Source organism: Mesoplodon bidens, assembly GCF_964165515.1.
Source record: "Mesoplodon bidens genome assembly, chromosome: 19".
Lineage (NCBI taxonomy): Eukaryota > Metazoa > Chordata > Mammalia > Artiodactyla > Ziphiidae > Mesoplodon > Mesoplodon bidens.
This window is the reverse complement of record NC_138179.1, coordinates 18,466,084-18,488,557: the sequence shown is the minus strand read 5'-3', so window position 1 is coordinate 18,488,557 and position 22,474 is coordinate 18,466,084. Positions and strand designations below refer to the sequence as shown.

General features: G+C 51.8%; 1 protein-coding gene across 1 annotated transcript in view; it reads right to left on the bottom strand.

The window, feature by feature from the left end:
- The window catches only part of RAP1GAP2 (RAP1 GTPase activating protein 2), a 186,987-nt gene that overhangs the window by 15,157 nt on the left and 149,356 nt on the right, over positions 1-22,474 (bottom strand). Inside the window, exons 12-18 of the mRNA XM_081220432.1 lie at positions 21,119-21,219; positions 18,904-19,033; positions 16,303-16,458; positions 11,059-11,130; positions 10,456-10,542; positions 8,987-9,121; positions 51-188 (exon numbers count right to left, since the gene is read on the bottom strand). Of these exons, the coding sequence (XP_081076558.1) occupies positions 51-188; positions 8,987-9,121; positions 10,456-10,542; positions 11,059-11,130; positions 16,303-16,458; positions 18,904-19,033; positions 21,119-21,219 (819 nt within the window). The remainder of the gene's footprint in view (positions 1-50; positions 189-8,986; positions 9,122-10,455; positions 10,543-11,058; positions 11,131-16,302; positions 16,459-18,903; positions 19,034-21,118; positions 21,220-22,474) is intronic.

Here is a 22,474-nt window from a genome sequence, read left to right as displayed (position 1 = left end):
GGGGACCCTCCCCAGGACCCATGTGCTGCCCCAGGGCCTGCGGCTCTCACCGAGAAGGTAGTCTTGGTGACCTCCATGCTGTTATGGGAGATGCCCCCGCTGAGGCTGCCGGGGATGCCCCCGCCATGCTGCTTCTTCTGGCTGCTCACCATGGTCTCCATGGAGTGGCTGCGCACACGGATGGCCCTCTGTGGGGAGAGCAGGTGACAGGGGCCTAAGGGTTGGAGTCTGGTCCTTTAGATGACCCTGGCCCACTTGACAGGGTCTGCAGACACAGCCTTCAGCCTGTGCACACATATTCACACACACACACACACACACTCTCTCTCTCTCTCAGTGGCCCACACTACAGTCACTATAGTTTGCAGAGAATTTTCACATATTCCATCCTATGCTCTGGGAATGGGTGGCTCTTGGCAGGCAGAGGCGAAGGAGGACACCGGCCAGGGCGAGTCTGAGGGGTCAGTGCCCCAGCTCCCAGCAAGGTGGACAAAGGCTGTTATCCTCATCTTACAGGTGAGGAAAGTGAGGTTTGGACAGCTCACTAAACCCAGGTGACCCTGGTCTAGTTATCACCTCTCCAAGCTACAGCTTCCTTGTCTAAAACGTGAATGATGTGCTCCATGCAGGATCCCCCAATTTGACTCTTTTTTTGCAGAAAGCTAAGCGTGCTTCTGTGTTTAAGCACTGGATATCCCTTCTGCCGTCATCCCGAAGTGCACTTTGTGCAACGTGGAATATGTTCACCTTGCTGAACCATGCGGAGCTCTTACTATTCTGTGCATCAAGCCTTCCCGCACACTTGCAGAGGCTTAAGAGGTTGTGAAGACAAGCCTGCCACCTGGCACAGCTGCTAATGGAGGAGATGCACACTCAGACCGGGCAGAGGCGTGGGGTCTCTGGGAGCACAGAACTGCTCAGGCCCACTTAGGGCCACCGAAGAGCCAAGGGTACATGGGCAAACAGTGAAGTGTCCAGGAGGTCAGGGGCTTGTCACAGAGCATGCAAGGATGAGAAGAGCTAAAATCAAGATTGCTGAGCCAGCAGCAGGGAGGGACCTGCAGGCCTACGTTGGTCTGGAACTGGACCCAAGGGCAGTGGCAGTTCTCAGATCGACCCAAGGGAGGATTTCCAGACAAGGGAAGTCCCACAGGATCCTACCTACCATGTGGATGATGCTCCGTGGTTCTGGAGGCCTTCAACGATGACCTGAGAGTCTAGGAAGGGAAGTTTCTCTCTAGTAACCCCCAAACCCTCCCATCACTTCCCTTTAATCACTCATTCGGTCACTCAGTAATACAGCCAGGTGGCAGTGCAGCTTAGCAGTCACAAGCATGGAGTGCCAGGGTCCAACTGCCAGAATGTATATCTGGGGTCTCTGCTCCATCACCCATTAGCTGGTGACCCTGGTAGGTTCCTCATCTTTTCTGAGACTTGCTTGTGAAATGGGATGGAGGAAATCTACACTGTGGGGCTGTGGTGAGCATCCATATAGAGCTCTTAGCAGAGGGCCTGGCACATCGTAAGTACCCCATAAATGTGGCTATTCTTATTGTTAATCATAAGCATTTGGTGCGTACTTCTCGTGTGCCCAGCACTGTGCCAGGAACTGGGAGAATAACGGGAAGGGAGTCAAAGAAGTGGAAGACACAGCCCCTACCTCCAAAGAACATACAAGTCAGCTGGGGGAACAAGACCCGTTCCTGCAAGTAGGGCAATGCTAAAGACCCAGGGCCCGCGGGTGCGCCCCCTGCATTCATTACTCATCCAAGGCCCCAGGGCCTCAGGTCCATGTGCAAAGACACACGGATGCGGATATCACTAGTTGCTCACATACAGCTGCCATCCCCCTCCCCCCACATCCCTTGCTGGCAGAGCCACTATTGATCCAATGTCCCCCTCTTCCTCCATGAGACAAAGGAGTAAATCATGATCCATCTAAGGTAGTCACATCACCCATCCCCTTGCCAGTGGAACATAAAGGGACATCTGCTGGGGGCTTTGAGGAAAGGTTTCCTTAATGTTCCCCAAAGGGATGTGACTTGTCTGCTCCTGAAACCGTAGCAGCCACCTTGGGGCCGTGAGGGGTCAAGCCTGAGAGGGGTCAAGCCTGAGAGGTAAAGCTGACGAGCAGGGGATGGCAGAGGGGAAAGGGGAAGGAGCCTGGATGACCGTGAGCCACCTTGGGCCCTGCTTTAAGGGAACTAGTGGATTTTCCTTACTGTGTGAGCCAGCAGAACCTCAGCTCCAGAAAACTGACATAGAAGGACGCTGCTCGCATCCTCACTGGGTTCACTCCCGCACTCGCACGCACATGTCAGCTTACACTCTCCACATGCCAACCTCCAGATGGTCTCATGTGGAAGAACTAACCTCCTTCCCTCCCTTGAAGTATCGAGAGAAGAGCCTGGTCTATGGCAAGGTGGCCCCAAGAAATTAGCAAGAATGTTGCTCCCAGCCCAAATAGCAGATACCCCTGGGGTCTCTCCTCAAGGTCAGGAATTCTCTAAGCTCTGACCCAGCCAAGGACCACAACCCGCCTGCCTTTCTGTCCTGACGAGGGAAGCTGATTCAGAAAGGAGGACCGTTTGCAAATAAGCATGGAGCCTACCAGCCTTGTATTCCTGATGTCACCTAGGCTCTCCTGTCTGAGCCAAAGACACCCCTTAAGGGACCTCATCTCTCTCCCTCTCTCTCCCTTTCTAGACCACAGAACAGAGTCACCTAGCAACAGTTTCCTGCAACATGGTTAAAACAGCCAGCACATTCTATTCATTTCATCCCACAAAGATCATTAAGTCACAAACCCTTTAGAGAACTGAGGGCAGGAGAGGTGGGGTACCACTCTTGAGGGGTCCCTGGATAAACATTAAGGTTCCTTAAATGAGTCAAGCGCTCCATAAATCTCAGCATCATTTCATTCCATTGGTGCCCTCAGGTGCCGCCACCACTACAGTCATCAACAATGACATGTCAATTAACCATTTAGATTGTAATCTGTTCCTCGATGTCTCTTTCCAGAGAAGATTTGACATGGGTCATAAGCCCTGTGTGATGGTATCTGGTCTACTGAGCTCCACATACATGATCCTATTGAATCCTGCCACTCTGAGATGCAGAGAGGATGGCACTGATAGAAAAGGTCCTGGGACTTCCCTGGTGGCGCAGTGGTTAAGAATCCTCCTGCCAGTACCCAGGACATGGGTTCGAGCCCTGGTCTGGGAAGATCCCACATGCCACGGAGCAACTAAGCCGTGCGCCACAACTACTGAGCCTGTGCTCTAGGGCCCGCGAGCCACAGCTACTGAGCCCACGTGCCTCAATTACTGAAGCCCACGTGCCTAGAGCCCGCGCACCGCAATGAAGAGTAGCCCCTGCTCACCGCAAATAGAGAAAGCCCGCGCGCAGCAACGAAGACCCAATACAGCCAAATATAAATAAAAAAAAGAAAAGGTCCCTAAAGGTAAAAGATTACCCAGGTCACACCTCAGGTAAGAGATGGAGCCAGGACCCAAATCAGAACCTGGGCCCCAGATAGAAGGGTGCCAGGATCCCCAAAAGTGGTTCATATTGAACATATAGTTCAACTGGTTGATGGACTAAGGGTGATCAGAAACCATGGAGCTTCAGCACCTCTCCCCCCAAACATCTCCAGCAGTCTGGGAAGAATCTTCTTGAATGCCCTTGGTGCTGCTGTCTGAGTCAACAAGATAAGCTGGAGGAGATAATGGGCTGACATGGAATTCCAGGGATGTGCAGGGGAGCCATCTGCTGCTCAAAGCAAACAGGAAGGGGTTTGAATGCAGGTTCTTCCCAGCACAGTATGTGAACCTTTTGGAGACAGTCCCCTCATCTGTAAACACGAGGATGACATGAGACAGGATGTGTCCACATGACCGGACACCTGGTGTGTTACCTGCTTGCTCAGGGTCAGCCCTCCTCCCCCATGCTTAGGGACCAAAGGAGAGAGAGACTGTGGCTACCTCAAAACCCTAAAATAATGCTTGATTTGGACAAAATCACCCAGTGACAAGGTCTCAAGTATTCCACGTTTCAATGTGATATAGAGCTGGAAGTACTAGCCTTTTCAAGCTGGGCAGAAGATCAGGTAAAGGGTGAAGACAAGAATGGAGGGCAGGGAAGAGGGAGGCAGGAGGGAAAAGGCACGTGAAGCCTTTGCAGGGGCATCAGCTCTGCAGGGACCATCTGGACCCGCTCCCACTCAGCCCCTGTACCTCCAGGCCATGGTGCAGCACTCCTCTGCTTGCATCTTCCCAGGAGCAGGCTGCTCACTGCTTTCAAGGCTGCCTGTTCCAGCAGCGGACAGCCTGACCTTTGGAAAGGTCTTCCGTGCACTGACCTGAAATCTTACCATTTCTGGCCCCTGGAGTCTTAGACTTGTCTATTCCACATTTCACACAGCTGTCCCTACCTGTCCTCACAGTTTGCTCTTCTCCCAGCCAATCACCATCCCCAGTCGCCAGGGTTTCCCTGCCCTCAGCTCACCTCCCGGCTTACCTCCGAAAGAGTTCTCCTTTGGGGGAGTCAGAAAAGAGAGAGGGAGTCACTTTCTCGGTACCTGCTATGTCACTTCATTTCAACCAGGGGGGGGTGAGCACCAGTTGGTATCATCGAGGGAGCACACCTCCTCTGGGTCAACCACAAACCTCGCTTGCTTAAATGGGTTTCGTGAAGTGTTTCAATTGAACAAACTCAACTTAAGGGACACAGTGCACAGGGATGAGCACTGAAGGGGACATGCCTATCGGTACCAGGCAAGCAACAGAGGCAGGGGCCCTTGGAGAGAAAGATGCTAATTGCTGTCCTGCTGAGATGGCTCCTAATCAGGAAGTACTAGGTCCAGAACAGGGTCTTCTGTCCCTCTAGCAGCCCAACGGGAGAAGGAACTATCCCTCTGCATCTCCACCCCGAAAGACCAGAGCTCCAATCCATGAGCTACAGGGCTGGCCTGTCTGCAGGTACTTCTGCAGGGATTTCTGCAGCCTCGTGCTCCTTGCCTGCCACTAGGGGTCAGATCAGACCAGTGCATCAACTATCAACCGTCCCTCAGACGCTAGGAGAAAGTCACCTGACAAGTCCCTGCTTGCTGTGGTCCCAGTTCCAATGACACTGGGTGACGTTCCCCTCCCTGGTCCTCCATCCCCTTTCTGCATGATGAGGTCAGCAGAGGACAGGGCTAGCTCAGTGTTTCTTAAAACATGGCTCACATTTGTTTTAGGTACAAAGCATGTGGATACATCAAGTAGCATCACTCATTTCATTATGGACCAATAAAAACACCATGAACACCTGGCAGTGCCTGAGAAGGACATTTGAGAACAACTGTCTAGAGATCAGTATTTTTCAAAGGTGAGTAATGTACACTCCTTTATATAGAAAACTCTTCTTGCAAGACTCCAAAAATATGTCCACGGACCTCCAACAGCAGTGGTCCCATGGACTGCGTTTGCAATAAACCTACTTATTCCATAGAAATGTCTTTTAATTGTGAGTTTAATGGCAAATATATATTTAATCTAAATATATATTTAGATTATCATCCAAAGTAAAAATGCTAAATTTTAAACTGTTCGTAGAACTGGCAGATTCCTGAGAATATCTCCAAGCACCTCAGTTTGAGAAGCAGGTGTAGATGTCCATAAACCAATGGTTCTGTTTCTCATGAGAGAAAAGCTTAAATTAGAGCCAGTGGGATTGAAGTAAGATGTGAAGAGCTAATCTAAGTAGTGTGAGGTGCCAGGCAGCACAGCCCAGGGCAGTGATGGGTCTGCTCCTTGGAACAGAGACAGAGGGTCACTGCCCTGGATAGTGGGGGAAGAACAGTCCCAGAGGCAAGGGCAGAGATGGCTGAGATCACTTTTAGTCCTGGGAATTCTTAGTTACGTTTCCCTGAACGTGTGAGATGAAAATTTGACAGGAACGAGATGAAACGTGCAACTTTTCTTCCTGGAGTCACTTCATGCACCATTCCTACAAGCGGGATGCCATGGAGGTCTGGGTGAGGAACTCCAAGGGAATGCCAATGATTCTGACACACAGCACCATCCTAGGGGCGCACGAAGAAATACCAAAACTAGAAAGAGTTTCCTGAGCTGGGTCAGACCACAGGCCTGGCCACAGGCAAGACCCAAACATCAGAATCCCGCAAGCCACTGGGCTCCATGCTGCTAAGCCTGGCCTGCCGCCAGCTTGGGAGACGTGAGGGCAATGACGGAAGGGACAGGGCAAAAGAGTAAACCCAGCAGGGTTTGCAGAAAAAGCTGATCATAACCGGCAGGGCTCTGAAGGCTTACTCTGTGTGACTGACCATGACCGTGACTGCGTGACTGTGACCATCCCCTCCCTCGCCCCGCAGTGCTACCTCGGAGATAAGCAGGGAAGCAGAATGCAGAAGCGGGTCTATCTTCAGCCTACAGATGGAAGGATTTAGGGTTGAAAAGATGAGTTCCCTGGATTATAGGATCAAAGACAAGCGATGATAAAGTCTTGAAGCATCTCTCTTGGAAAGCCCTTTAGTCAGACCCTGTGGAGTCAAGGACAGATCAACTACTTCTCCTGCTGGAGGGAAGGGCCTGGACAAATGGCCCTTAGACTCACAACCTGTCTGTAGCTGCTGGGCTATTTTATCCACTGTCCACAGCCTACAAGCTTTTCCAGGTTATAAAAATATTTGCAATCTGAAAAAAATAATTATTAACTCCCAGATACAGAAACAAACCTGCAAAACTGAAAGCAATTTGCTTCATTACATGTCTGCAAAATATAACATGAGGTTAGCTAGTCAACTGTAGCTCAAGTCTTACATAAATTACATTGACTGTGGGATGCGGGAACGGTTTGATACGCTTGCTACGATGGGGGGCAGAGCCTACAAGGGTTTTCCTAATGACCAGGTGTCACGTTCACCCCTCTCTCGGCTGGGCTAGCCAACCTGGCTCCCTCTTTACTCCCCTTTCATCTCGTCTCTTATCCCTCATCCCCCTTTCTTCTTGATTTCCCAATTTCTATTTCACCCTGGCTGCCACTGTCCATCACAACTGAAACAGATGCCCCAGGAATCTCCCACCAGCCTAGGTGAGCAGCTCAGCCCCTACCCTCACTCCCATGAGGAATCTTAGCAGCTGGCCCCAACTAGGCCATCAGAGCCCTGCCCTGCTCTCTGTGGTCCAGCCTGGCAGCGAGGGACAGACCTCAGGCTTGCCCGGGCTGGGCTAGCATGGGTGGAATCTTAATGGAGTTGGGAACCAGGAGGCAGTGTCATGTAGCTGTTAAGAACACAGGCTTTGGAATCTGGCAAACCCAGATTCAACTCCCATGTCTGCTGGGTGACTTGGGACAAATTGCTTTGTCACTTTGAGTCTTAGTTTCCTCTCATGTAAAATCACACCCATCATTATTAAAATTGGGTATGAATTATCATACCAAAATTATGATGCCCATAATAATAGCCTTCCTCACAGGGCACAGAGGGCAGTCATGAGGCTTTCGATGGAATAATGTATGTTAAGCTTTCACTTTCCATGAAAACAGTAATAACAGCTAACACTTCTACTGAGCATTTCTTGTATTCCAGGCCACATGTACTTTTCCAGGCATTATTTCAAGGAGTCTTCCCACTGATTCCATGACAGAGGTCCTATTGATCACCCCTGTGCTGTGGATAAGAAATCTGTCGCTCAATTGACATATATACACTACCAAATGTAAAACGGATGGCTAGCGGGGAGCTGCTGCATAGCACAGGGAGATCAGCTCGATGTTTTATGCCAGCCTAGAGGGGTGGGATAGGGAAGGTGGGAGGGAGGCTCAAGAGGGAGGGAATATGGGAATATATGTATACATAGAGCTGATTCACTTTGTTGTGTTTCCGCTCACAGCAGAAACTAACACAAAATTGTAAAGCAATTATACTCCAATAAAGATGTAAAAAAAAAAAAAAAAGAAAAGAAAAGAAATCTGTAGCTCAGAGACTTTAAAGACCATGCCCAGGATCGCACAGAGCTGGGATTCTAATATAGGCAGGTCTAACCCTCACCCCACACATACCACCACCAAAATGGTAGCTTTACAAATCATTCTGCAATGGGCAATCCAGAACACTGACCTAAAGACCAGAAAACCTGGGTTTGAAACAAGGTTCTACCTCTCCTGTAGGTGTAACGTTTTGAGCAGCCCTTCAGCCTCTCTCAGCCTATCCCCCTGTGTGTGAGGGAAAAATAATAAGACCCAAGTGCTGCCAACTGCACAGGATTACAGCCAGCCTCAAATCGGATGCTGGATGTAAGTGCTGGGTGGAACAACGTGCACTTGGCAAGCATGTGATGATGAACCTTTTTTACCCCATGCCGGCTAAGTGTGTGTCCAAGCTCTACTTGAATACTTCCAGGAACAGAAAGCTCACGACTTATTTTAGTAGCTCACTCTGGTTAGAAAGCTCTTCCCTTTGCAAAGTCCCCGAGGACTTGCCTGTAACTCCATCCCACCAGCGCTGGCCAGGTCCTCCATTGCCCTGGCAACTGGGAACGATCCTTGCAGTCTCCCACACTGGCTGCTGAAGATTCCTAAGGCTTGTTTCCTTGCTCCTGCCATCCTGCCCTGGGCTCCCCAACCACAGAAAGAGGCAGATGAAAGCAGGAATGTTCTTGGTTTGCACGGGCTCCTCTCCTGCTACTAACTCTTCCCCTGTTCCTTCTTACCAGACTCCAGGAGTCTGATGAGGAGATGATCCAGATCAAAGAAAGGATGTGGAAGATGCCAGAGACACTGTTGGCTTCTCTGACCATGGCTGTTGGCTTCCTGAGACCCCTGCCCTCTGCAAACATCTGTGATGCCCCTGCTGGTGCTGCCACCGCTGGCTGGCACTCGGGCTCTGGTCTCAGGGTTACGTGGACTTTGCCCTGCTGTCGTTCCTTGTTTGCCCCCCCGCCTCCCTGCCCTAGCAATCCCCAGCCGCTTGTGCCCGTACCTTAAAAGACTCCAGGAATCCCCCATGGCCCCCATTCTCAAACTTGTCCTCTTCTGGGCCCAGTCCCAGCATGGCCTGAGTGTGGGCGTGGAGTTCATCGTGAAGGTTGTCCAGGAGGGCGGCCCTCGTCCGGTCCTGGAAGGGAAGAGGGTGGGGGCTGTGAAGCTGGCACTGACGGCAGAGCTGTGCCCTCTCCCTGGGGGGCTCCCGACACCTGGCCCAAGGGCTGCATCCTGGCCAACTGCATCCTGGCAATGGTATGGACCGATATCCAGGCTGAGATCCACTCCCACAAATGCTGCAGCTAACATTACAGCTCCGGGCCAGGCCCCCTGCCTCTTCTCCCTGGGCCATCCTGCCCTCCCATGGCCCTGCCCTGATGACTCCTAGCCCAGATCTCTGCCCCAGGTGCCGCCTCCACGTACCCAACTGCCCGCAGCTCTTCTCCATCCAGATGTGCGTCCAGGGCTATGTATACAGCCTCCAGGGGGCGCCATTCACACAGACCAGGACCAGCCCTTTCCACAACCCAGCCTTTGCAGGCACCTCCAATCAGCAGGTCCAAACAGAACTCATCTCCAGCGGTCCCCATGTCAGCTAAGAGCCCAAGTCAAAGGCCCAAGAGCCACCCCACCAATCCCACTTACCCCTACCCTTATATACTGGAGTCCATCAGGTCTTCCTGATTCTGACCACTTCCTGTGCCTGGTATAAGCACACTGTCACTGTCTCTTTTGGACTCCTGTAATAGCTTCTAACTGGTCACGCTTCCTGCCCTCCTCGCCTTCAATCTACCCACTCTCCCACCTCCTCCTGCACTTTATTAGGTACACATCACCTCTAGTTCTAGTTGATCTGACCCAACTAGCATCTCTAGGTGGGCCTCCCACCATTCCAGGCCCCACATGAATCCTTCTTAGGCTACATCCAACCCTCTGCAGCTCCCTCACAAAATCAGGCTCTGAATCTGCCTGGCCTTTGCTCATGCTGTTTCTCATGCCTGGAATAACCCTCCCCACTCTTTCCTCCTGGCAAAAGGTTCATCAGATATCCAGACTCAGCAGCTCAAGGGCCACCTCGTCCAAGAAGCCTTCCCTGAACACACCCTCCATTCCCCATCAGCAGAAGCAGCCTCTGTGCTGGTCTCCATCACAGTCCAGCTCACTGCATCATACCTGTCTCCCATCAGCCTATGAGCTCTATAAGGGCAGAAACTGTGCCTCACGTATCCCAGGGAACAGAACAGAGCCTAGCACACAGTAGGTGCTCAAGAAATGATTGGTGAATGGTTGACTAGACCTAAAGTTTGGATGGAATTCCCGCAAGAAGAAAGAGCTCCACATCAACACAAGGCTGAAGGTTTAGAGGGGCAAAGATGGTGCTTCCTCACCTTAAACAGCCCCTAAGGATAGACCCCCAGGAAAGGCTGTCCAGGAGGGCAGGAGGAAGATCGGAAACCACGCTCTCACCTCCAGCTTTGCAAACTTGTCTGACTTGCAGCAAGCATTCTCTGCATTGGTGAGCTTGGTGAGGAGAAACTCCCTGAACTCCGGGCCCTGGAACAGACAAGACACCCCACCCTTAGCTGTTGCCCAAAGGGCTTCAGCCACAGGAAGAGGTAGACAGAAGAGGGGGTCTGGGGAGAGCCCCTGAAAGGTCCCCTTCCAACATTTCATCAGTTCTAGCCCAGCCTAAGCCCACCTGCTAAGACGTTAACATGGAAACCAGCTTCCCTGGTGCTGGGAAAACCAACCCTCCACACCCACAGTGGCATTTCCATGACTGGAAGCCCATCTGTGCCCAAGCCTCCAGGGACTGGAGCATGGCATAAAAATCCTTCTTTTAGCAGAAAGGCAACCCCAGTATCAAACACCCTGACAAAAGGCCCTGTGCTGGGCCAGGCTGGCGGCACAAGGAGAGGTGGGGAGAGACCCCAAGTGAGGAGATTCCCCAACCCTGCTGAAGGTTCTCCTAAAGCTCTAGCCCAATTCAGCCCCCCTGCAACCACTGCCACTCAGGTGTGGAAACCTGGAGTCTCGGACATGAAAGGAGCAGAAAGGAGAATTTCTTACCTTCTGGAAAACAGGGGGGCTGGGCAGAGGTGGGCCGAAGGCAGGCACGTCTTCCCGTGCAGTGACTGCGACCTGAAACACAGAGGCTCGGTGTGGGCCAGGAGGGAGGAGACCCAAGCTGAGGATGACGAGAGTTCCGAGCCCTGGTCCTAGGGGACCTACTCCCCTCCTCCCCCCTCCCCTTCCCAGAATACAAATAAAGAACCATCATTGGCACACCCGAGTCACTGTTCCTAGAAGTGGGGCTGGACGGCGTGGAGCCATCCCCATACCCTCATCTGCATTCCTGGAGGCTGGAAGCAAGTTTGGCAAGACGACTGGACAGGGCTGAAGAGCAGCCTGGAACCCTAATTCTAATGTAGTACAAGAGCCCAGGAGATGCTATCGCATTATCTCATTCGACCGGGATGCTTAATCCTACAGAGAAGGCACCGGCAGAATTATTAGCCCTGGATTCCTGATGAGGAAACAGATGCCCAGAGCCGTGGAGCCTCAAAGGCACACAGGAGATCAGCCCCAGAGATGAACAGAGAATCCAGAGCACCCCGACCCCGCTCTGGGGTTCTTTCCGACAACACTGACTCCCAAACCTGGCCAGACATCAGAATCACTTCAAGCGTTTAAAAATAAATACCAATTGCATGGGCTCCACCCCAAACCTACTGAATCAGCAGCTTTGGGGTGGAGCCAGGAATCTGCAACCATTAAACGCACCCGAGAGCTTCTGGGCGGTCAGTGGACTGGTGTTTGGGAGCCCTGGTCTCAGACACAAAGGGTCGGTCAGGCCGGGCAAGGCTGGAACTAACAGAGCGCCAGGGCCCAGCCTGGGAATTGGGGGTGGAAGGACACCAAGGCGCTCTGTGTGAGGGTCTCCCAGGCTCGGGACAGGCCCCACACCTCCCTCTTCCCTCTCTGCACGGAGGTGCCCTGGTTTCACCTGTTCTCAGCCCCGGAGGCTGCAGACCTCTCTGGAGACTCTGCCCTCCCTCCCCCGGCGGCTGCTGACGCGAGCCCAGCCCTGGCATGCCGCCAGCCTCCCCAGCCTGTGAAGTAGGGCAGATGCAGAGTCTGCCAGACCGGGTGAGCAGGCAGCTCGGAGCCAGGCCAAGGAAAGGCCGGCCAGGGTCTGCAGGGGAAGGGAGCGGGAGAGGGCTGGTCAATATGACTTTCTCTCCCCAAGGGCAAGACTGTCCTCATGGCCCACACGGCAGTGCCCAGAGTCAGGAAATGGTATGTGCTTGGCTGACGTGATTTCTGGCTGGTTCCAGCTGCCAAACAGTTCCCCCTCCACCACCCACCATGCACCCGTGGCACAAGTCAAGAATTCCACCCGTGGAGCCAAAATTGGGGGAGAGGGAGGGGGAAGGCCACTGACGGGCTGCTGGTGAGGATGAGGCCAGAGGCCAGGCCCGGCTCTCCCCTCTTCCCACCCCGATGCCCCCTCCTTCTCAGGCTCGCATTGGAGTAGTCTGTGCCAACTGGGTAAGGAGCTGCAGATAAGCTCCTAAATCCACCCGAGTATCCCAGCCAGACGCGCCCACGAGCCCACTGCAGCAGCCGGGTCAAACAGGCGGGAGACAGGATCCTTCCTCTGATGGCGACTCCCTATCCCCACGCGCTCCCTCTCCTGACCCCTTTCCATCGAAACACCTGGGCCTTTGTTATTCCCTCCTCTTGGGGACGGTTGGGTTGCCCAGCTGAAAGCAGAAGCTGCTTGAACACAACCTCACCTTCCTGTTTTCTAAATCCAGCCAAGGCCTCCCAGCAGGGGTGGGGGCAGGGCTTAGAAAGACAGAAGCAGCAGGTGACTCTGGGGAAGAGACTCTTCCAGAACTGGAAAGCGGAAGGAGACAGGGGTGTGTAAGTAATAAGAATACACCAGGGAGGCGGGGAGCCTCTGAGGACTCCAGACTTCATAAGATCCCCGTGTCTGTCCAAGCATGGCCTGGAAGCCTTAGAGAACCACGAGGTTGCTCAAGCAGCAGACCAGTAGTGAGGGAAAGAGGGCACATGGACAGGAACCCGCCTCCGGGGTCTGCTTCCCGTAAGATTCCTGACACCTTTGCAGAACTTGAGGAGTCGGGGTAGGATGAGCTCAGACAGGGTGGGGAGAGAGTGCTAGCGATGGCTCAGCTGTAATTTCCTTCCAAGCTAGCAGGATGGGGATGAAATTCACATCTGAAACATAATTCGATGCGATGTTCCATGCACACACCAGATCGTGGGTCCAAGTTCCCACCTGTTCTGACAGCCCTGTGATGAAGACCCCAGTCAGACCTGGACGGGACCTGGCTCCACTGCTGCTGGGCTCCGTGGCCTCAGGCCTTAAGAAACTTAAGCTCTGGGCTTCCCTGGTGGCGCAGTGGTTGGGAGTCCGCCTGCCGATGCAGGGGACACGGGTTCGCGCCCCGGTCCGGGAAGACCCCACATGCCGCGGAGTGGCTGGGCCCGTGAGCCATGGCCGCTGAGCCTGCGCGCCCGGAGCCTGTGCTCCGCAACGGGAGAGGCCACAGCAGGGAGAGGCCCGCGTACCGCAAAGAAAAAAAAAGAAACTTAAGCTCTCAGCCTCAATTTGCTCCCCTGTAAACAGGGCCAATGGAGGCCTGCCTGGCCAGAGGCTTGGGAGAATTCAAGAAGACTGCTCTTAAGGGCCTAGCACAGTGTCCAACGCAGATCAAATAAGAGGTAACCACTGCCACTCAATGTTTTTTTTTATTTTCCCTGCCGACCTGCACCTAATAAGGTACACCTGAAATACTAGAGTTCCCCCAAACCACTTTCTAATCCACACACACACACCCTGCTTTGTCAACTCCCCGCTCCTTCCCCTCCTCAGCATGTCAGAACTGGAAAGAGCTCAGAGATTGCCTACTCCAATTTCCTCATTTCACACAGAAGGCAACAGAAGCCCAGAGAGGGAAGGAACTGGCCCAAGGTCACACAGCAGTCAGAGGCAGGGCCAGGACCGGAACCCCAGATTCCGGAGCCTCTCAGTCTGGGACACTTTCCTGCACGTTCCCACCCCTGTCCTTCACCCCTTCCTCCTCTTCCCTGTTGTTTGTCCTCCCCAGTGGGGGCCCCCTGGGGCACTGCCCAGCCCCCAAGGAAATCTCACCCTCCTCTGCCATAGCCCCTAAGCCCGCAGGGGTCAGCTAAGGTCCCGTGTCACCTGGACCCCCCTGAGGGATCTAACCATGTCCTCCTCAGCCTGCCCATCACTGGGGTGCTGCTGGGGCCGTGGATGGACAGAGCTTTGGGGAGCACCTTGAAAGGCTGACCTCCCTCCCTGCCCTCTGCCCCCCGACCCAGCCCCACTCACAGGTCTTGCCCCCCAGCTTCGATGTTTGCCTGGCAGGCGGAGCCCAAGGTCCCACATCATAGGGACAGCCCCGCTCTCCCTGTGAGCTCTGCTTCTCACCACCTCTCTGAGGACAGTGCTTCTCCCCGGACCAGAAATGGTGGCTAGGGAGACTTGGTAAAGACTTCTGGCATCAACGCTGGAGGTGGGGTGCTGCTTTCTTGGATCTCTGATTTTTCTCTTTCGTATTTTCCTACTCTACAAAAGCTCTTGGAAAGTGGAGAGGCAGTTAGCTGAACTCCATTTCCTATCAGGAACTAAAAGCAAATGCTAGACGTCCACGAGAGGCCTCATTCTGCCGGCAGAGGCCCAGCAGATGAGCCACACGTACACACATGACTGCCCGGCAGGTCTTGGGAGCCCTCCTATCACACAGCTTTACTCTGAGGATCCGCCTCTGCCACCGCTGGCTGTTAAAAGAACCAGGTGGCTGTCTGAGTGACCCAGTGGCTGAACTGCCTCACAGCCTCTTCTATCCCTTCCCTGAAGCTGGTTCTTTATGTCACTTCCAAGTGCCCACACAGCAGGCACTGAATGAGGACACTCGCTTCCACCAACAAATTAATCAACCGGTTGTTTGAAATGAATGTCCCCGTTGGTGAAAGCCTTGAAGGAAACACCCAAACCATGGCTTCTCCATCTTTTCAGCTAAGACTGCTCCGTGACAGAGGAGGATGAACGTGGGCATATAAAGGAATCAGCTCCTCAGCAAGACAGAGGGGTTTTTTTTGTTTTGTTTTAGAAGCCTCCTATTTGGCTTTAAAGCTGATGTGAATTTCGCACTTCACACACCTGGGTTTGGGCTGATAGAACAATGATATAAACATCATTTTTCTTTCCCAAAATATTCAAGCAAAATTGATATTCTGGAAAGATGGCTATGAAGTGGTATGGCCTCATGAACCCCAGGGACCAGCACTGGCCTAAGTTATTATATAGGAAACATTTCAGGCCTATGGTGTCCTCTTCCAGGCTCCTCTCCCTCCCCTAACGCCGTGGGGAACAGGGAGTTCTCTGAGAATTTGAGCTATGGCTTCTCTCCCCAGAAAACACAAAGAAGCATGGGAACGCCACATTTTGCACTTATCTACAAGGAATACATAGCAAAACCTATCTAACACCCACTTTAAAAACCCTGCCTCAGTCTATCTCCCTTGGGTCCCAGGCCCCCCAACACCACTGTGATACAGAGAAACTGTTACCCAGGAGGTTGGACTCGTTCCTCATGGAGAAGCAAAGGAGAGGGTGAGCGACACAGCCATCAGGAGGGGGACAGGGTGAGGGCAGCTGAGGCTCGTCCACATCCGTGAAGGTTCTGAGCCAGTGTGAAAGCCCACGAATGGGTCAGGAGGTTTAGACCCAGATGCTCACAACCTCACCTCCCTGGGAGTCTTCACATTAAGATCATTTGCCCAGAATGGCTAAACCAGAGGGGCCCACCCAGTGGCCAGGGTCTACCCTGCCCTCCACCCTTCTCACCATGAACATCTCTCCCTTTCCTTCCTTCCCTTGGTTTGTTACCGCCTTCCTCCTCTCCCTTTTCCTGACAGTCTCTCCACTTTCTCTTTTCTGCTCTCCTCTGGCGCTGCCTCCCTCTAGCAAATGGCATTACCAGATTCCACGTAGGGACGCGGGGTGCTTCTCAAGCCTTGAGTTAGAGGCTGTGAACCTGAAGGCAGCAAGATGGATGAGGTGACCTCAGAAGGTGCTCTCCAAGAATCTAGCTCGCAAACCCCAGAAACCCGAGAACTCGTGGGAAATCTATCACGTTTTGGAGGATGGTCTGAGGGGCCACTGAGACATGGTGTTGCCCGATGTCGCTGAGTCCATGAAGTGTGGTGAGGTGCCTGGGCCCACCACCTCCTCCGACGGGACTTTCTCCTTACCTTGTAGGATGGGGTCTCCGTGCCCGCGTTCTCAGCCTGCACAACAATGTAGGCATGTAAGAAGTTGGAGGCAATCATATCTGGGACAAACGGTGTGTTTTCTTCTTGGAAGATGATGGCCACAATGTCATTCCCAATGTGTCTCTTTCTCTGGAGCTAATCAAAAAGTGTTCCATTGTTATAAGCCAGTTAGGAACATCCTGAAAACAGAATAGGTCTATATAGGAAATTCCTCATTATTCTGTCATTGTACATAAACCCCGGAACGCTGAGACCTCTCTCTCCAAGGAGCTTTTTCTTTCAATCTCTAGAAGCCACTAAAAAGGAAAAAAATGAGGAAAATGCCTACGTTGTCAGGAAGAGGCTGGCAAGCTTCTTACTGAGCTCTACAGCACGTAGAGGTAGCCCTGACTCAGGACTCGCGGAGACTAGTTAAAAAGTGAGGCCGGGGGCTTCGCTGGTGGCGCAGTGGTTGAGAGTCCGCCTGCCAATGCAGGGGACGCGGATTCGTGCCCCAGTCCAGGATGATCCCACATGCCGCGGAGCGGCTGGGCCCATAAGCCATGGCCACGGAGCCTGCACGTCCGGAGCCCGTGCTCCGCAACGGGAGAGACCACAACAGTAAGAGGCCCGCGTACCGCAAAAAAAAAAAAAAAAAAGTGAGGCCGGGTTTTGCCCTGGGAGAGCTTGTAATTGATCTGGGAGAGACACAAACACAGGTGGAGCCACCTGAGAACACTAACAAAGCCACCAGCCAGCAAATGCTAAATCAGCCGCTACCCACAAAGTGCCTGACACTATGGGGGCAGAGAAGAGGGCAAAATCAGAGGCCTGGTAGCAATCTGAGAGGGCTTCCTAGAAGAGGAGACTGGGAGAGAAGGGAGCACTTGGAAATGTGGATGAGCAGGAAGGAGGGGGCAGATCATCCTACACCAGAAGGGAGAAGAACCATGCTCAGAGAAATACGGGCAACCTGGCTTGGTGGAGGTCATGGGGGAGAGAGAAATAAAACCCCGATTCAGCACCCCAAGCTCTGCCAGGTGCTGTCACAGGTGATCTCAATCCCCAAGCACCTACTGTGTGCCAGGAACCATACTGGGCTGTTCCCATGCAAGATTTCAAATGTTAAGGCCCTCTTGTATACCAAATCCAGGCTAGGTGCTTACTTACACTTTGTTCCTTTATTAAACACCTACTGCACACAAGTTCTGTTTCCCACTGAGTTTCTCACTTACTGAGCACCTGCTGTATACTAAGCCCTGTGCTGGGCACTTTTACAAATTGTCTCACTTATAGCACACACATCATCCCATTTCTTAGGAAGAGAAATTAACATGTATGCAGTCCTTGCTGAGAGCTAAGCTCTGTGCACTTCCCACTTAACAGGTGACACTGAGAACAAGCCAGGCAGAGAAGAGCCCTCAGTCTTAGGCTGGGGCAGTGGGTGAGGGAGGCCGTGAGGGAAGAGCTGAAGGTAAAACACTGAGAGAAAACCTACTTTGGGTATAAAAGGAATCCTGCTCCTATTTGCTTCTGGAACATTCAGTAGTTATTTTAGAGCCAAACTGCAGTCTCCTTTGCCAATTTCCTTTTTTCCTAAGAAGCCAGGCTCTATGTTTACAATATTACATCTGTGCTCCCTCCTGGGTTCCCTGCTCAGAAACAAATGGGTCCGAGTTTGGTGAAAGGCCTACTTCCTTCCTTATCTTCCTGGAGACTGAAATGGTACAAAGAGTGGGACGGGGCAAATGGGACCACAGCCAGGGACCAGCTGCTGGTTTCAGGGCTCAATGAGGAAAAAAAGCCAGGTCCTCCCCAGGGACATGCAGCTGTCAGAAGCAGCAAATGAGAGGGAAAGGAGGAATACACTGGAAGCAGAGGTCTCATTCAGGGTTCTCCAGTCAAGGAAAAGGCTGGATTCCTGCCCATGGCAGGTGTCCTAAGAGGTAAGGCTGTATGACTAGACAAGCTGGACAGGGTTGTGGGGATGTCACATGCAATAACCAGCTTGACGTCTCTGGGCCAGGAAGAGTGGCCTGGACAGTGAACAGTCATGAGGTAGGAAGCCTGCCACAAGCCAGGCATCGTACTGAACCCTACAATCAGAACCTTATGTGAGTCCCACCACAACCCTCTAATGTACGTGGTGTTATCCCCATTTTACAGATGAGGCAAATGAGGACACAAGATTACCAGCTTGCCCAGAGTCACATACCCCTCAGTGGCAGAGCTGGCTTCAAGCCACCACCTGCAGATCCCGTCATGTACTCTTTTTTTATCACCAGCCTACACGATCAGGGCACCTGGGCTCTGCTCACAGCTCTGCCCCTGATCACCTGGGAGACAATCTTTTAACCACTGTTTCCCCATCAGTCACAGTGGGATAACCAGGAGCCCTGTCCTGCCCCCCACACGGGCTGCTGACCTGCGGCCTTGGTGGAATAACACAGTAGTTCAGGTTTTGATAAAAGGAACAAAGTTGAACAGACGGGCTTCTTGATTATGAAAATGGGGAAGGCGGCCTCGGTTCTCCAGGGAGACCAGACGCAGGCTTTCACCTCACACGCCCCAGGCTCCCGAAGCCATCCGGAACCCGGTTACCTGCTGGGTGTCTCCCTCGGTAAACGGCAGCTTTGTGGAGACGTGAAACATGATCTCCCTGTCCCGGAATATCGTGTACACTGATTCCACCCCCGTCTGTCCATGGGTCACATCCAGGCCTCCTCGGAAACTGTCAGGGGAACGGGAAAGTGCCAGGGGAAGAGAGAGAAAGAGAGAGAAGGGAAGTGGGCAACTTGGTACAACCTTCCCTAAGGACATGGGGGCAGGAGAATGAGAGAAGATGTGGAAGAGTTGAGGGCAGAGACTATGATGTTTGGAAAGCAGATAATCTTCTGAGCAGATGAGCCCTAGCTTCTAACCATAAATTACTATTTCAAAGACGAAGGCAGGACCTCCATTCCAAGCCTTGGCTGTGTCCCCTCCACTCCATGGGAAGAGAGGTCGTCCGTCCATCCACAACCCCAGACAAATGCCGTCCCAGCTGCTAGTGGCCCCTAAGGCTGGGCATAAGCCTTTGCTCTCTGCAAGGCTGTGTCCAGGTCCTCAGCCCAGAGCCAGGGCCGCCGTCCATCCTTTTGGATGGTGGTGAGCCCCACAGGAGTATCCGGAGTCAGCGAGAAGAGGGGACAGATGCTTGACTTCTACCCAGCCAGTCCCGGATATGGAGACCCCACCACAGCAGCACCCAGCTGGGAGGTATCCAAGGAGGTCCCTTCCCTGGCTACCTCCTTGCAGGCAGGAAAAAAAAAAAATACTAAGGAACTGGGTGGGCTTCTTAGAGCTGCCCCTACTTCCCTTATAGAAACATGGCTGCTAGCCGTGGCTCATCTTCAGCAAGGGGAGTGGGATACATGTTCCTTTAAGAAAATGAAATAAAACAGATCCTGAACATCACGTCCCCCCAACCCCAAGCACTATAATACAAGCCAGAAGTGTGCTCAGCCCCATAGGGCAGAAAACACATGTGGCCAGGAGTTAGGTCCATTCAGGTTCTAGACCAGCTTCTGCCACTAAGTCAGCACATGACCTTGGGCATATCACTTAATCTCTCCAGGCCTCAGTTTCCTTTCTCTTGAAAATAAAGGGATAGGATTACATGACCTCTGGAGTCCTTCCTGGTTTTAATATACTTTATTTCATCAGTTGCAAGATGGAACATTTTTTCCCATTTTAACCTCTCTGAAATCAGGATATATCTTATAAGGATGGCATCTCAGAGCCAATGGAAGGTGGTATAATAAGAATAACAATGACGACCAGTGCTTACTCTGCGTGGCACTGGCCTAAGTGCTTCATGTGCATAATCTGTTTCAATTCTCCAGCAAGCTTGTGGGGTCAGTACTATCTTTATCTTCCTTTTTATAGACAAGGAAACTGAGGCTTGCAGAGGCTAAGTCACTTGTTCAAAGTCATAGAGCTAATTAGTGGCAGGGATGGGATTTTGACCCATGTGTGACTGGCTCCAGACAGCAGTGATGACCTTGAAGGGGGAGGAAGAGGAGGAGAGAAGGGAGCAGTGGAAATAAGTGATTATCAAGCACCTACTCCATGCCAGACACAGAGCTAGTGCATTCACATATGTCAGGACATCCTGGTAATGCGGCTGCTGAGGTGGGAAATTCTGAGGGCTCAGCCATGTGCCAGCCACAAAGCAGAGAACAGGCTGGCCAGGTTCGAAGGCCCTCCCCAAGTGTTGCCTTTGCCAAATAACATCAAAGGCCAGAGCTTTCCAAGAAATAGCCCCAATATTCTTTCTGTCCGCTTAGAGAATCATACACTGTTGCATAGATTCCTGCCAGAGGGATTACGGTATTTGCACCAACTTAATTAACCATTCTTTTTGTGTCTTATCTAAAATGGGTCATTTCCCCCAAAACTACATAGGGCCCTCTTTCCGGAATGCCTAGCAGGTGATTGACCTGCTCACCTGGAAGGGAAGGTGGATTCATTTTACTCTCAGTCTGAGCCAACTGTAATTAGGAAGGCAAATCTCAGGTGGAACGATTTCATCATGCATCCTGAGGGCAAAAGTCAATGCCTTTCCGACCATCTGCCATTCAGGATTATCCCCTGTACCACCGATTCCTTCGAGATGCAATCAATGAATGTTGATCATTTGCTGAAAAATAATCCCATGTTCCTTGTACGTGTTGTTAACTCTCACATGCCACCCCCTGAAACTCTGCAGTCGGCCCTCACCCTTCCTCTAGGGCCTCATAAATAGGGGCAGAGCCATCACTTGGCTAAAACCCACCCTTTGAAGTCCTGCAGCGTGACGGTGTCTCCCAGCAGATCTAAGAACTCCTTGAAAGCTGGGCTCTCCTCACTGTTCCCAAACAGCTCCTCCTCCAGGGTCTGAAAGAGAAACAGAATCAGGGGAAGGAGTTCAGAAAAATAAGCCTTCTCGTTGCCGCCAAGAGAAGGAATGTGATTGTCCAGATACCTGGTCCCTTTCTTCCTTTCCCCATCCCCCTCATCTGCCATCCAGTGGCTCTGTCATCCATGGGAGGAAGGACTAATAGAGGCTCACTCAACAGAGCTGGATTTTGGGGGCTGGTTAATGAGGACTTTCTATTTGAACAAAAGCTGCTGCTCAGTTTAAAAAAAAAAAAAAGGCAAAGCTGAAGCAAAGAATTCTTAGACTTGATACCGAAAACCAATCCAAAAATGAAAAATTAAGAGTTGGACTTCTGACAAAGGACTCGTATCTAAAATACATAAAGAACTCTGAAAACGCAATAGCAATCAAAACCACAATGAGGGACTTCCTTGGCGGTCCAGTGGTTAGGACTCCACGCTTCCAATGCAGGGGGCACAGGTTTGATCCCTGGTTGGGGAACTAAGATATCGTGTGTCATGAGGTACAGCCAAAAACAAACAAACAGACAAAAAAAAAAAAAAACCACAATGAGATACCACTCACACTATAATCAAAAAGAAAGACAATAAGACGTGTCAGTGAGGATGTGGAAAAATCAAAACCCGCTTATGTTGCTGGTGGGAATGTAAAATGGTGCCATCTCTTTGGAAAATAACCTGGCAGTTCCTCAAAAAACTAAGCATAGGGCTTCCCTGGTGGCGCAGTGGTTGAGAGTCTGCCTGCCGATGCAGGGGGACACGGGTTCGTGCCCCGGTCTGGGAAGATCCCACATGCGGTGGAGTGGCTGGGCCCGTGAGCCATGGCCGCTGACCCTGCGCGTCCAGAGCCTGTGCTACACAACAGGAGAGGTCACAACAGTGAGAGGCCCACATACCACAAAACAAACAAACAAAAAAAAAAACTAAGCATAGAGTTACCATATGATCCAGCAATTCCACTCCTAAGAAATGAGAAATGAAAACAAAAGTCCATACAAAAAAACTTGTACACGAATATTAGTAACAGCATTATTCATAATAGCCCCAAAGTAGAAACAATCAAAATGTCCATTAACTAACAAATGGATAAACAAAATGTGATATATCCATACAATGGAATATAATTCATCCATAAAAAAGAATAAAGTTCTGATTCATTGCACAACATGAATGAACCTTGAAAACATTATGCTAAGTAAAAGAACTAGACATTGAAGGCCACATATTATGATTCCATTTATATGAAATGTCC